Source organism: Mobula birostris, chromosome 3 (assembly GCF_030028105.1).
Source record: "Mobula birostris isolate sMobBir1 chromosome 3, sMobBir1.hap1, whole genome shotgun sequence".
NCBI lineage: Eukaryota > Metazoa > Chordata > Chondrichthyes > Myliobatiformes > Myliobatidae > Mobula > Mobula birostris.
In genome coordinates, this window is record NC_092372.1 from 81,523,016 (window position 1) to 81,537,984 (window position 14,969).

Here is a 14,969-nt window from a genome sequence, read left to right on the forward strand (position 1 = left end):
CATATTATGATTGGTTTCCACTTTAGTGGGAAGCCCATGCAGAATTGCAAGCTATTTTACCCTGGCTGATAACTAGATGCTAATGAGAGATTTGGATTTGACATACCTTGGGGTGTGAAACAGTATGATATGAATGAGCAAGGCATTGGTTGGGGGGGGGGGGATGAAATTAATACAGGCAGATAGATGGACATGATGGTCGGCATGGATACCAAGGGCCAGATAGCCTGTTTCTATGCTGTGACTCTTACATCTTGTTTTTACTGTCTGTTGGATACCATTTTGTAGGTTGGCTTGTCTGAGGGTTGATGGTTTCCCTTGCTAAAGTGTCTGGAATTGAGGCATTCTCGAAATAAAGGTCATTCAGGTCAGAGGTGAAAAAACTATTCAGACTCAGGGTGGCCCTCTACTCTGTTACTCTCCATAGGAGTTTTCTGTTTCATTTATAATGTACCCATGGTATTGTATGTTTAGGGTGCTGATTAACTTTGATTGAGAGAGATAGACACCAAATCCTCACTAACTATCATAATTAACAGTAGCCAGTTATCCTAACAACAGGCATGACTTGTGGATGTGGGAGGAGACCCACATAGTTACAAAGAGAACATGGAAGTTCCACACAGATGTCCTAAGGTGAGGATTGAATCCAGGACTCTGGCACTGCGAGGCAATGGCTGCTCTGTGATACAATATCAGTAGTGAGAATGCTGATAAGCTCTTTTGATGACCAGCCTGCAGAATATTGTTGACATAGCTGCAGAGTGTAGCTGCTTCACACTACTGTGCCGTCTTTGTTTATGTTGTGGCAGTTACTTTTATGCTAATTGTTTTTCCTAACACATGAGAAAGTGTCTAATGTGTGTTGCAGTTGCAGTTTGGGCAAAATTATTCAACTTTTAAGGTACTTACTGTATATTAGGGGAAAAATGCCTTTTTGATTAGCAATTTTGATGCTACCTGGGTCTTTCTGTGGACTGACAGGACTGCTTCATTGTTGATGTGATTATCAGCTCTATACTTGACCCCCATCACAGATGGAAGGTCATTGGTGAAACAACAAATTGTTTATGGGTGTTCTGTGGATCCTTTCCTTTTCCTTTGTGACTCATTCCTGCATAGAGTGCTTTGAGAAAGCTCCCATTGATTTGTTGATCTCTTACTTTGTACCTATTGGGATGAATTCTGCAGTGAGGACTGGAATATCGTGATTATGATAGCGCTATTACTGAGTGTTGCAACAAGGTGTGTTGCTATTTACTGTTCAGTTCCTCACTTATCGCATTCCTTTGCTGATAAAGGGAACCAGGGCAGTCATTGGAAGGGTGCACCAGTGTATTTTTTCCTATCTTTGTGGTAAGCCCTGAAGTTGCAGTCGCAGTGAAGAAACTAGTTCAGATTATTGTAGAGCAGAGTTCTTCAATATTTCCATCAGGATGTTAATTGAAGCCGAGGATCTTTGTTTTCATTGCACTGAGTATCTCCATCTCATGGGATGAATTAAGTGTTCAGGATACCAACACTATTGCTTGTGGGTAGGTTTTATGTAGCCAAATGGAGGATGCTTGCAGACCTAAGTTTTATCTCTTGTATTTGCATATTGAGCTTCATTTTTGAAAATAGAAATTGTTGTATCATGCTGATTTAGGCTGCAATTTGTGGCCTCTATTCTAGAACCAAACCTAATCCAACTTCAGTCATCAAGCTCCAATACTCTGCGCACACTCGGAGGCATGTTCACTAAAACATCTGAAAGAGTTGCTCTAAGGGTCCTCTTATCAACTTGCCCTTGCTTTATGATGCTTCCAAACAGTAAAGATCCACTGTGAAATTATGAAGAGCCTGATCACTTTCTATAACATTCTATCTTTCAGGGAAGTAGACTTGAATGAAGAAATTCTCCATCATTATTGATGTTGCAGAGTGGGCTTTGACTGTTTGAGGGCAAGAGCTCAAAGATCCTTTGGTCTAGCATTAACTTTGTAGTCCAGGCAATCATGCCCAGCAGCAAGATTCTAATAATCTTTAGCCAACTTCAGACTCTTCAAAACTTCATTGTGGCAAAAGATTTTCAGGAGATATAGGAAATGAGAATATCTTCAGGACATACCACACATTGATTTGTAGGAATATTGACTGTATCCACTGGAAATGAAGGAGGAACATCCAGGATGGTGCTAGACAACTTGCTCTCGGGAGAATGTAAAAACCAATCATGAGCACCACGTGCTTAAAGCATCACAAAACATCCATCCATCTGAGTGGCAAAATTCATGCATCTTTTGTAGGCTTTATGAGCTTAGAGATAGCCTGGCAGAATGACTGTTCTGTGATTTATTGAGTGTATTGTTGTAAGTTACTGTTATATGCTGCATTCTGTTAAGTTGGTAATGTAGTCTGCTTTAAATGCTGAAGCACATTTTTCGTAAAGATGCCAGTCTGTGTTACACTATGTTGAAAAATAACAGCCTAAAAGATGTGCCCATTTTCAGAGTGATTACAAGCCTACTTGCGCCTGTCCAGATTAATTTTTTTGTAAATGAAAATTAAGCATCGCTGAGTTTGCTTCAGATTGAAAAGAAACGTAAGTATTTATAGTTTAAATCAAAAAAAGTAGATTATTTAGAATGCTGAATCTCAGCAGGTTAAATCCTTAAATGCAGATAGCTGTCAATTTCACATAAAGACTTGTGCTTCATTGCAGACTAAGCATTCTCTTTTTATGCCTGAGGTTTCTCATCAATTTTTGAGTAAATGTTGGAACTTCTATCAAATGGATATGCAAGTGCTTTTGGGAAAGGAAAGTGAGGGAGTCAATATGGAATAACTGGCTTGCATTGTTGATAGCAGGGGTCCAGAGATTAGTCCCGTGTGTGAAAGGCAGACTGCTGAATATTTTAATGTTTAATCAGTGAGCAGCTGAGCCATATGACTAAATCTCTTGGCACCTTCACTTTAGAGAGTCAAGTGGTATTTATGAAAAATCTCACGTGATTATTATTGCAGGGACACCTTGGGTTAATCTATTTCTCTATTTTATGTGTCAGCTCATTTAGTCAATGACTATAAATTGTCAACAAAAGTAATGCTGTAAGTAAGTGTTTAAAATGTGTGCAATATGCATACATTTTATTCAAAAGATTGCATGTTGATTAAGTATTATGATTATGAATATAACTAGATCTGTGTAACTCACCCAGTAACATCGATCATTCTAATTTATTTCTGAAAATGATTGTATTGAGGGGAAGTACTATTTTCACTGTAAGTCATTGTAACAGTGCCAATGAATTATTAGTGAAAGAAAGGAAATAGGAATGTGTAATTTAAGTGCAATTCAGACTTGGAAAGCAGTTGACAAAAGTGAAGGAGATTGAGCTGGATTGGAGCCACTATTTTCAGAGGGGACAATGTTTTTTTTTAAAAGGATAAAGAAAGTAAGAAAAGACGTTCATTGAAAATGCAGTACTCTTGGTAGAAAAATATCTATTATAATTAATGTTTGGCATGCTTGGAACAAATAGTGAGCTTATAATGGGAAACCTGATCAAATGTACTATATTTTTAACAAATTTCTTGGCTATTTTTAGCCTGTGGATGTTGATTTCATCCTTTGGCAGTATTCCAAATATGATTGTTGTCATCTACCACTTTGCCTCAGTTTGAACTATTGGCAGGTCAAGATGGTCTTGACAGAAGAAGCCAACTTTGGTCCTGGTTTTGATATGATTCTAGTGAAAATTGCTAAGATGTAAACAGAACTAGAAGCTCTTTCTCTATCTTCCTATAACTACAGAAGGAATTGCAAATAATTTCTGAATAATTGAATCTGAAATTTTTAGTCCACATTACTCAAGTAGATGTTGCAGGTTTGTATTCAAGTTCTTCCTGTCCATTGACCCTAGGCAGACTGGCCTACATTGGATCCTGATTAGCACATCTGGATTTCGAAATTGTTTTCAAAATATAATACAGCTTTACTCTCACTAGCTGGCGACACAAGGGATTGCTGGAGAAACTGAACGGGTCAGCAGCATCTTTGGAGGCAGAGGGATTGCCATGTGCAATGTGGAGGCTCATTCACTCTGAAATGGTGGGTTTTGCTGTACAAATCCATAAGACAGGGGTCCTCTACCAATTTGCCTCTGTTGCATAATGCTGCCTCCGAATAGGTCCACAATGAGATGTAGAAAAAGTTTCTATGAAGAGGCACTTTTCATGGATATATCAACCTCTGCCTTAAATATACAGGTTTCCCCTGCTATCCGAAAGTAGAGCGTTCCTATGAAACGGTTCGTAAACCGTAATGGCGTAGAGTGAAGAAGCAATTACCATTAATTTATATGGGAAAAATTTTTGAGCATTCCCAGATCCAAAAAATAACCTACCAAATCATACCAAATAACACACAAAACCTAAAATAACACTAACATATAGTAAGAGCAGGAATGATATGATAAATACACAGCCTATATAAAGTAGAAATAATGTATGTATAGTGTACTTTCACTTAGCAGAATCAGGAAGATTTAGCCAAAACCAATTTGTAGAAAAAAATTGGCATGTGCACGCATGCACACACACCTGCCTGCGCAAGGCTTCACGGTCATTGTAGTCTTTCTCGGGGTAAACACGTTTAAAGCGGGTGCCTTTTTTCGTAAAAGCGAAAATCCTGTTCGGATTTCTTTTGGTTAGCGAAGACAGGTACTGATGTAGGTCTTTTGTAAAAGCGAAGTGGTGTAAAGCGGGGGACACCTGTACATAAAGACCTGGCCTCCACAGCTGCTTGTGGGAAATCATTCCACAGATTCACCATTCTGGCTAAAGAAATTCCTCCTCATCTCCATTCTATGAGGGCAGACTTTACTCATCCATTCTGTCAAGGGCTTTCACTATTTGATAGATTTCAATGTGGTCACCCCACATTCTTCTGAATTCTAGTGAATACAAGCCCAGTGCTATCAAACATTCTTCATACAACAAGCCATTCAATCCTGAAATCATTTTCATGAGCCTCCTTTGAACCCTCTCCAGTTTCAGCACATCCTTTCTAAGATAAGCTGCAGGAAATGCTCCAAGTGAGGCCTTGCCAGTGTTTTATAAAATCTTAACTTAAACAAGTGGGATATCAAGTAGAGACAAACTTTGCAAGCAGAATCGTACAGCCCAGAGGAGGCTATTCAGCACATTGCACCAGCTCCTGGAAACAACATCCGTTTAATCCCTCTCCTCTCATTGTCATGTAACTTTCCCACTTACTCATGCCATTACTTCGAGCATGCAATTCAGATATGTTAAGATAACTAAGCAGTTTATTCAGTATTTGTATATTGTAAATTAAACCTGCTTTATTTATGAATTGTTAATCATTTGGGCTCTCTGACTAGCCAGCACCTTGCTGGGATTATAAAGTCCTGGAGGTTTATAGCACTGAACAGCAGTCTACATTTTGCCAAAAAGAACTATCCACCCTCATCCAGCAGGGTGGCTTTGGTTGCAACACAGCACTCGTGCAAGTAATTTCTGCCACTATCTGAGACAGGGAATTCCAATGTCTTTTCTTTTCCCCAGCTTTCCTTTAGCCATCCCACCCCCCTCTCCCAGTTTATCTTCAATCTATGACTGTTAATTAATTTCAGCAGTTGTTGCAAGCTCCTCCTGTCTCCTGCACCGTCTGTATGTCTGTTCTGTCTCTGTTGTAAGAATCCAGTCTTGATCTTGTACTCCCAGTTTGGACAATAAAGGAAAGCAACGCATACTTCCTAGACAAGATTACCTAACTGGCTTGGTGATTTTAGGGACCACTGGGCATGTGCATGACGGTCACTTTGTTGTTCCACTCTTGTTATTTATTGAATCCCTCTTAAAACACATTGCTTTGTATCTCTGAATTGACTTGCATTTCAGTTTTCTTCTTACCTGACCAATCATTTAACTGGGGCAACCTGGATATTGCAGTGATTAAAGTGGTAAAATGCTACTTGAAATGCTCATCTTTATGAAGCAGGAAATATTTTCTTTTGAAGGTCATAACTTGCTGAATCAATATACTTGCATCAGGCTCTTGGCTTCACAGTAATTGCTGTTTCTTAGCAAGCTGCCATGTATACAAAATTGATGAAAACATCAAAATTCTTGACTGTACAATAGATGTCTCTTTGGGATACCTCCTGATACATCATTGGCCTAGATAGCAAGCATTGGTCAATTCTTATTTGAAATAAGTTTAAGGTTTTATTTTGAATTAAACCAGAAAATTGTAACACCAACCTAAACAATCAAGTGCTGCCTAATCTCTGACTAAATATTGTTGTTGGATTGTGCTCTTTAACAAATTACTGATTCTCGAAGGTTGCTTTTTGATTACTATTTGATCCTACATGTCCTTATTCCAGTCTAAGTGGTCACCTTTGTGGGGTTGTTATTCTCCTATTTCCAATATAAATTCCTTGCTCTGTATTTTACAATGGAAATTCATCATAGTTTCAATTCCCCATCCCCAGCCTCCTCACCTCCCCACCAGTTCAAGCTCTGCAGAGCTTGTCTTTAAGAAAAAATCCATATAACAAGCTTGAACATCAGAAGTCTGGGCAGGGATAGACCACATGACCCAACTTGTTGAGCTGCTGTGTAGCATTGCAGATCCTTGTTGTCAATTCCACTTTCTTCCCTGAACTCCACACCAAATCATGGGGGAAAAAAATCTTGGCTTTGAAATGTGTTAGCTGGATTTACACAATCTTTTGGATTCTTTATCCTGAGATGCAGATTTTCTAACCAGGAGAGAGTTGGGATGAAGACGTCTTAGGATTCACCTTGACAAGTCATTCAAAATTCTTCGGTGCATGTAGGCTCTTCATTTGCTTCTCACAAGGTTACTCGTCAACCAACCATCTTTGAGCTTCCTTTGGTATTCCACCCTTTTGAAACAATAGCTGAACTCTGTAGCTTACTCTTCATTGGTCTTACCTAAACCATCAACGGGCAGCAGTATGATTTCCTTGTTGCACTCCAAGTCCCATAATACAATTGCCTGCTGTACAATGTTTTATATACACGGTGGCCCATACCTCTGTGAATACCAGGGTTCACTAGCTTTTCATTTTCTACCATTTTCTGTTCTTTCCATTAAAACGAATAACCTGACAAACATCAATCTTATTATTTCTTAATTAACATGCATTTATTTCCTTACAGATCCATAGTTAATAGTTAATTTCCCCACTCAGCTTAGTTATTTTGGAGGAGAAAAATGATTATACATTCTCAATAGCCTGGGCCCTAGTACTGATTCTTGTGGGACTCCGTAGTAGGCAGCTTGCTAGTCTATAAATAGCACATTTATTCTATCTGCTCTTCAAAGAATTCTCTCTCCATATTCGTAATTTCCCTTCAACATTTTCTTTGCTCTGCTAATTGCTTGCCCTACACCTGTGCGTTAATTTTGTTTAGTATATGTGGTGATCCATGTCTTTCTGGGCACTTGCATCTATGGTTCACTAAAATTGACATTTTTTGTTCTAAATGTGTTTTGTAAAAATTGTGCATAATTTGTTGAATTATATGAATGCTACTTATGTGAAGCTGTGTGTTTATGATGCTGTTGCAAGTGAGTTTTTCACTGCACCTGTGCATAGATGTGCATATGACAATAAACTCTACTTGACTTGATTTTATAACCTTTTTATATGCTATCTTATTAGATGCCTTTTGAAAATCTAATTATAGTACAACTTTTGATTGCAGTTAGCAAACATAGCAAAGGATTGTAGCGCTTTCAATCTCTTATCTGCACATGGGCTTGACATTTGTCAAGTTAAAATCACAGACTTTGAAAGAAGGATATTTTGGAGAGGTTGTCATCTTCTCACTCTGACTTCATTTGTCACTTGGTCAACATGCACCCTCTCCTTTAACAGAAGGGATTTCCTTCTTTTTGCATCCGATATCTGCCATTATTTAAACAAAAAGATCCATGTCTCTACACTGGCATATATGTAAAATTTAAAAATCTGCTGCTGATTTCAAATGGGGATGCTTACCTTGATTTTGTTATGATGACATAATTGGCACTTTGAAGCAGCAGACATTTTGACAGTTGTTCAAACTGACTGACCTAACTGTAGGACAATTCTTCTAGACCTAGTTCTTTATGGAACCTGCCCAAATTCATTTTACCATAGGGAAACAAATATTCATAATGGGCTTCCAGACCCTCCCTCCCCCCCCCCATGAAATAAATGATCTAAAATTCTGGAGGATAGTGAAGCCACTGATCCAGATCTAATTCTGCCTTCCTGTGTGGCCTCCTGAACCACTGGGGAACACTTTTTTAAACCAATTATTGTTAAAGAACAATGATGTATGCTGACTTGTACGCAGAGGAGGAAATATGGGGATAGTAACTCCCAGGTGGAACACTCTTTCAAAAGTATAGTATTTAAATTTATGTGAACTTTTCACCACTTTACTAAAATGCAGTGTACCTAGTCACTATACAGTCATATACAGACAGTACACTGGTGATGTACCAGTGATGATATAAGCCCATGGGTACAATACAGAAAATCAAAATCAGAGCTGAATTGTCACCTCATTGCTAAGGATACAAACTAAATTTTTTATGTACGTTTTCTGAGACTCCTATTATCATGATTTTTTTAAAAAAATGACACTGTTGCCAGTTTTTAAGAATTTTTATTTGTCAAGATATTTCACTGGTTTCAAATGTGCTTAGATGTACACTCAGAGCAGGGTTAAATTCCTCTCTGCAATAATAACAGGGCAGAAGTCATTTTAATCACCCATCAACACAGAACATCTGTCATTTTATGATGGAAATCGTTTTGATAGCTCTGAGCAATTTGATATTAATGCACCTAATACATTTGTATCATACTGAGAACTTTCTCTGTCCAATCAGTAAAACTTTGTTCCTAGAATTATAGAAATTTATGACACAAGAAGTCAGGTGATATTTGGATTAATCTAAACTTCCAGTCTGTAGCCTTGTAGGTTACGACACATCATGCTCTCCCAGTTATTTTTTCCAGATCGCTCCTGCTTTTGCTACCATTTTGAACAATGAATGTTCTATATCGCCACAGCTCTGACTGAAAACATTTTCCTTAATTTTCCCTTTAATCCTCCTACGAGTGACTTTAAATCTGAGTCTGTACCTGGTTTTATCTACTTAAGAAGATTCTTACAATTCAGCACAGCAACAATACCTTTTCAGTTGCTAAATAATTATTTATTGTAATGCCTGCACTGTTTTGTGCACTTTATGCAGTCCTGGATAGGTCTGTAGTCTAGTGTAGTTTTTGTGTTGTTTTACATAATTCAGTGTAGTTTTTGTATTGTTTCATGTAGCACCATGGTCCTGAAAAACATTGTCTCATTTTTACTGTGTACTGTACCAGCAGTTATGGTTGAAATGCCAATTAAAAGTGACTTGAATAGGCTAGTTTTTTTGTCATCGTTTTCATTCAATGTATTCATGAAACATTGGAGGTTGTGTCTTTTGATTCTTACATGGCAGTTTTTGATTTACTTGTTCTGCTCACTAGATTCCTGTTTTAATATCCTGCAGTTCTGTGCTGCTGTTTTTTTTTATTCTAGTCTACTGAGCTTTCATGCTTACAACTTTTTGTCACCTGATCCTCTGTAAAATTGTCGGAATTTGGAACCCGCCACCCCCATCCTTACCCTTTCTTTAATTGGAGCATATTTAGTATGTTTATGTTGCAAAATTTGCCTTTAAAACTGAAGAGCAAATGTTTTGAAAGTTTGTATTCTCAGAAAACTATATCCAAGTACATCCTTTCTCCAAATGTAATCAAGTTGGGAGTGGGGTGTGATGGCGTTTTCCAGCTTCATTGAATATGTGAACTGTATTTTTCAGTGATTTGTCTTCATGATACTTTGCTCAAATCCTCATCTAGCATTGAAGTACTGACAGCTGCAGTAGAATGGGCTGCCTACTTTAAATTGTCGACTAAGATAGAAAACCAACTTCTGACATTCCATGATGCAAATTGTTTTTAACCTGATGCTGACCTTTCCTGTTCATTTTGATCAGTGAGTGCGGTTTTCATTTCAACTGTTTAATTGTTTAACACCAATTATGCTACCGTGTCACCTGATTATTCTGGTGATTGAATATTTGAATAAATTAGATTTTAAAATAGTACCAGTTTCTGGTTTTGATGTGCAGAAGTGTTGTCAAGCAGAATAAAATCCTGTGATTACATTTTTTAATCTAGCAGTTTTCTTCCTATCTGCAGCAGCTTCGTTTACCAGCTTTGTATTGAAAGCCTAACATGTTTTTTAAAAAAATGCAAACCAATTTAAAATAGAAATCAAGCAACACACATCAAAGTTGCTGGTGAACGCAGCAGGCCAGGCAGCATCTCTAGGAAGAGGTGCAGTCGACGTTTCAGGACGAGACCCTTCGTCAGGACTAACTGAAGGAAGAGTGAGTAAGAGACTTCCTTCAGTTAGTCCTGACGAAGGGTCTCGTTCTGAAACGTCGACTGCACCTCTTCCTAGAGATGCTACCTGGCCTGCTGCGTTCACCAGCAACTTTGATGTGTGTTGCTTGAATTTCCAGCATCTGCAGAATTCCTGTTGTTTGCGTTTTTAAAATAGAAATCAGTTTGCTTTGACTATGACCCATCATTGGAGCTCATTTGTTCTAATAACAGAGCAAAAAGTATTTTAATAATACAAATTTAGAAGGATAGTCCCAAGGGAGATGTACTGTATAGTGGTAGTGTGGCATGCCTGTTGATAAAGATAACTGTTATACTTGGAATCATCACAGACTATCTCTTTTCAATGAGGGTCCATAGGGTAAAAATTGCTGGAAGTTTTAATAAAAATAATGTAGTTTTACTGTTGAAACACTATAGAAGAAGAAATGTTCTGTGTTGGCTGTCCTCTATTAGCTTGATGGAATTTCTATCAAGGGTGTGTATTGCCCAATAGAGATGCCACCAAATCCACAAGACCTGTCATAGTTCTATAGGTAATGATGGGGGTCATAAATTTGTTAAGTGTATAAAGAGATTGCATGGTTGATAAATGCTTTTCATGTAGGCTTGTGAAATTCAGGAGGAGCTGGGTATTGCAGTCCTGAGAAATAGCCACTATTTTTGCAATGGGACAAATTAGCGTTAAAAACCTTGACAATGATAATACCAGAAAGTAAATCTGGAGCAGCATCAGAAGCCTAATGGTTGGTTTTGCTCATCTCACCCATATGACTTCAGCCACTGTAAGTTTATCCCTGATCCCCAATGAGTTAATTTTATCTCAGCTCCTTTTGTTTTTTTTAATACTCGGGATTAAAGGCATCCGTTAGTTTCCCATGATGGGGGAGTCTAGTACGAGAGGGCATGACTTCGGGATTGAAGGGCGCCCTTTCAGAACAGAAATGCGAAGAAATTTTTTTAGTCAGAGGGTGGTGAATCTATGGAATTTGTTGCCACGGGCAGCAGTGGAGGCCAAGTCATTGGGTGTATTTAAGGCAGAGATTGATAGGTATCTGAGTAGCCAGGGCATCAAAGGTTATGGTGAGAAGGCGGGGCAGTGGGACTAAATAGGATAAAATGGATCAGCTCATGATAAAATGGTGGAGCAGACTCGATGGGCCGAATGGCCTACTTCTGCTCCTTTTTCTTATGGTCTCAGTCTTGCGAGACTATGGATCTGCGCTAAGAAAGTCTTCGCTCTCCAGGGCGCAGGCCTGGGCAAAGTTGTATGGAAGACCAGCAATTGCCCATGCTGCAAGTCTCCCCTCTCCACGACACCAATGTTGTCCAAGGGAAGGGCATTAGGACCCATACAGCTTGGCACCAGTGTCGTCGCAGAGCAATGTGTGATTAAGTGCCTTGCTCAAGGACACAACACGTTCCCTCGGCTGGGGCTCGAACTCACGACATTCAGATCGGTAGTCCAATGCCTTAACCACTTGGCCACATGCCCACATTCAGGATAGTCTCATTGTTATAAAAATGTTTAAATCTTTCTGGTTTGTACTGTTTTCCAGGTTAAAACAGATTGCTTCAGGTCAAATAAAAACTCACAGTCAAATTTTCCTTTTCTGTTTGTAGATTCACTTGCCACTGCTTTTGCAATTTCAGATTTGGACCATAAAATGGGAAGTGACAAAATCGACATTGGTTTTTCAGAGTCCCTTTTTTAAAGAGACTGAGTCTGATGGAGTAATTGACAGCTGAGCATTTGATGCTAGACTCTCATTATAACCTCATTAGATGATCCCCAGCTACAGTTATGAATGCTGCAGACCACTAGAAGATAGTTCAATTTGCCATATGTACATTGAAGCATACAGTGAAATGCATCGTCAACAACCAACACAGCCAGCAGCTGTGCTGGTGACATGCTGCAAGTGTCTCCATGTTTCAGGTGCCAATATAGCATGCCCACATTCACTAACCCTGTGTATACATCCTTTTAGAATGTGGGTGAAAACCGGAGCACCTGGAGAAAGTCCACATGGTCATGGGGAGAACATGCAAACTCCTTACAGACAATGGCTGGAACTAAACTCCGATCTTAAAATTGCTAGTGCTGTAAATCATTATGCTACTATGCCACCCTTGAGTTTGACATTTCAAGAGCTGCTGCTTGCTGAACCAGGAGTGTTTCTCTTAGTAACTGTAAGCCAGGAGTTGCCTTGGACCAAATTTGAGCCACAGGCTCCAATTTCTAACCTCACATGTACATGTAGATGCTCAAGCACCAGATGATTTGCTGTGATACTAACTGCATTTCCTTATTTTCTACATTAGGTCGTCGTGTCTACAAATATTGCTGAAACTTCGCTCACTATTGATGGTGTTGTGTTTGTGATTGATCCAGGCTTTGCCAAACAGAAGGCAAGTATTAAAATGTCCTTAAGGTATGGCAAAGATTTGCAGCTCCTTTCCTATCTGTGCCTCTTCTGGATTTTTACCTTGTTTTGTGGTGCTCAAGCTTCCCTCTTTGTTTACATGGTGTCTATCTTCATCGAACTAAATTCTCTAAGCTTTCCTCTCTGCCAACTAAACAGGCTTAGCTTGTGGGTTTTGTTTTCCCACCTTCCCCACATATGACTGAATGACCTCGTAAACACAAAATAATCTGCAGATGCTGGGGTCAAAGCAACACTCACAACACGCTGGAGGAACTCAGCAGGTCGGGCAGCATCCGTGGAAAAGATCAATCGATGTTTCGGGCCGGAACCCTTCGTCAGGACTGTAGGAGAAAGGGGCAGAGGCCTTATAAAGAAGGTGGGGGGAGGGTGGGAAGGAGAAGGCTGGTAGGTTCCAGGAGAAAAACCAGTAAGGGGAAAGATAAAGGGGTGGGGGAAGGGAGGCAGGGAGGTGATAGGCAGGAAAGGTGAAGAAAGAATAGGGGAAAACACAATGGGTAGTAGTAGGCAGCTGGGGGAGGGGGCAGAGTGACATAGGGATAGGGGAAGGGAGGAGGAGGGAATTACCGGAAGTTGGAGAATTCTATGTTCGTACCAAGGGGCTGGAGACTACCTAGACGGTGTATCAGGTGTTGCTCCTCCAACCTGAGTTTAGCCTCATCATGGCAGTAGAGGAGGCCATGTATGGACATACCTGCCACCCACTTCAACTCTGCTTCCCACTCCCATTCAGATATGTCCATACATGGCCTCCTCTACTGCTGTGATGAGGCTAAACTCAGGTTGGAGGAGCAACATCTCATATACCGTCTAGGTAGTCTCCAGCCCCTTGGTACGAACATAGAATTCTCCAACTTCCGGTAATTCCCTATGTCACTCTGCCCCTTCCCCCAGCTGCCTACTTCCTCCCTCTTGGTTCCGCCTCCTTCTAATACCCATTGTGTTTTCCCCTATTCTTTCTTCACCTTTCCTGCCTATCATCTCCCTGCCTCCCTTCCCCCACCCCTTTATCTTTCCCCTTACTGGTTTTTCTCCTGGAACCTACCCGCCTTCTCCTTCCCACCCTCCCCCCACCTTCTTTATAAGGCCTCTGCCCCTTCCTCCTACAGTCCTGACGAAGGGTTCTGGCCCGAAATGTCGATCGATCTTTTCCACGGATGCTGCCTGACCTGCTGAGTTCCTCCAACGTGTTGTGAGTGTTGACTGAATGACCTTAATGGTATTGAGTCAAAACGGTAATATTAGAAAACTGTAACTGTCTTGGAATCATTCAGCAATTCCCCGGAAGTGGAAACAGGAGCAAATCTTGTGTTTCTGAATTTTGGCATATGGGGCCAATTCCGTGCCTGAATGGAAGCTCAGTTGATTCTTGTGTTACGGAGCACTGTACCTCCCCTCAAGCTCCTTTGCTGTAAAGGCAACAACTCCAACTTGTCCTACCTAACTTTATAATTGAAATCCTTTTATTCTTCATCCGTAAAATGATTTTGCTATATTTCCTCTAAACTCTTAATCTTTTACACGATTATTTTTCTCTACTTGTGAATATCATTTACTGACCTTTGTGTTTGGCTTACTAGGTTTCTTTGGACTTCATTTGCTTCTGGCTTTCTCGCCATTTAGAAAATAATCAGCTTTATCACTTTAAGCTCCAAAATGGACAACTCACATACATGCATCAAAATTCTTTTTGTGAGCTTTTCCCATTCATGCAGTCTGTTGGCAGTGAAAATAGATCTACTTAATTACAATGCTGCACATTTTTGTCATCATCAGTTTCCAATCCAGTCATCCAAGTCTCTTTCAGCTGTGTTGAATAATTATGGTATCAGCAAGTACTCATGGGTGCCGCAAGCCATGTCCTTCCAATTTGAATACCTGCCCATATTCCATAACTTGTCAGCCAGTTTCCTAGCTAAGTTGGTATAGGCATTTTAATTCAGTGTATTTTTTGTTTGAACTAACCTTTTTTGTGGTGTCTTTGTGTTATCCCCATTGGACATAAATAACCATTGACATTCCAGTGTCC

At 39.7% G+C, this 14,969-nt stretch overlaps 1 protein-coding gene across 3 annotated transcripts in view; it reads left to right on the forward strand.

Moving 5' to 3' along the window:
* Positions 1-14,969, forward strand: part of dhx15 (DEAH (Asp-Glu-Ala-His) box helicase 15) — a 123,524-nt gene that overhangs the window by 77,035 nt on the left and 31,520 nt on the right. For all 3 annotated transcript variants that reach the window (XM_072252954.1, XM_072252952.1, XM_072252953.1), the window contains exon 7: positions 12,819-12,905. In XM_072252954.1, coding sequence (XP_072109055.1) covers positions 12,819-12,905 — 87 coding nt within the window. The remainder of the gene's footprint in view (positions 1-12,818; positions 12,906-14,969) is intronic.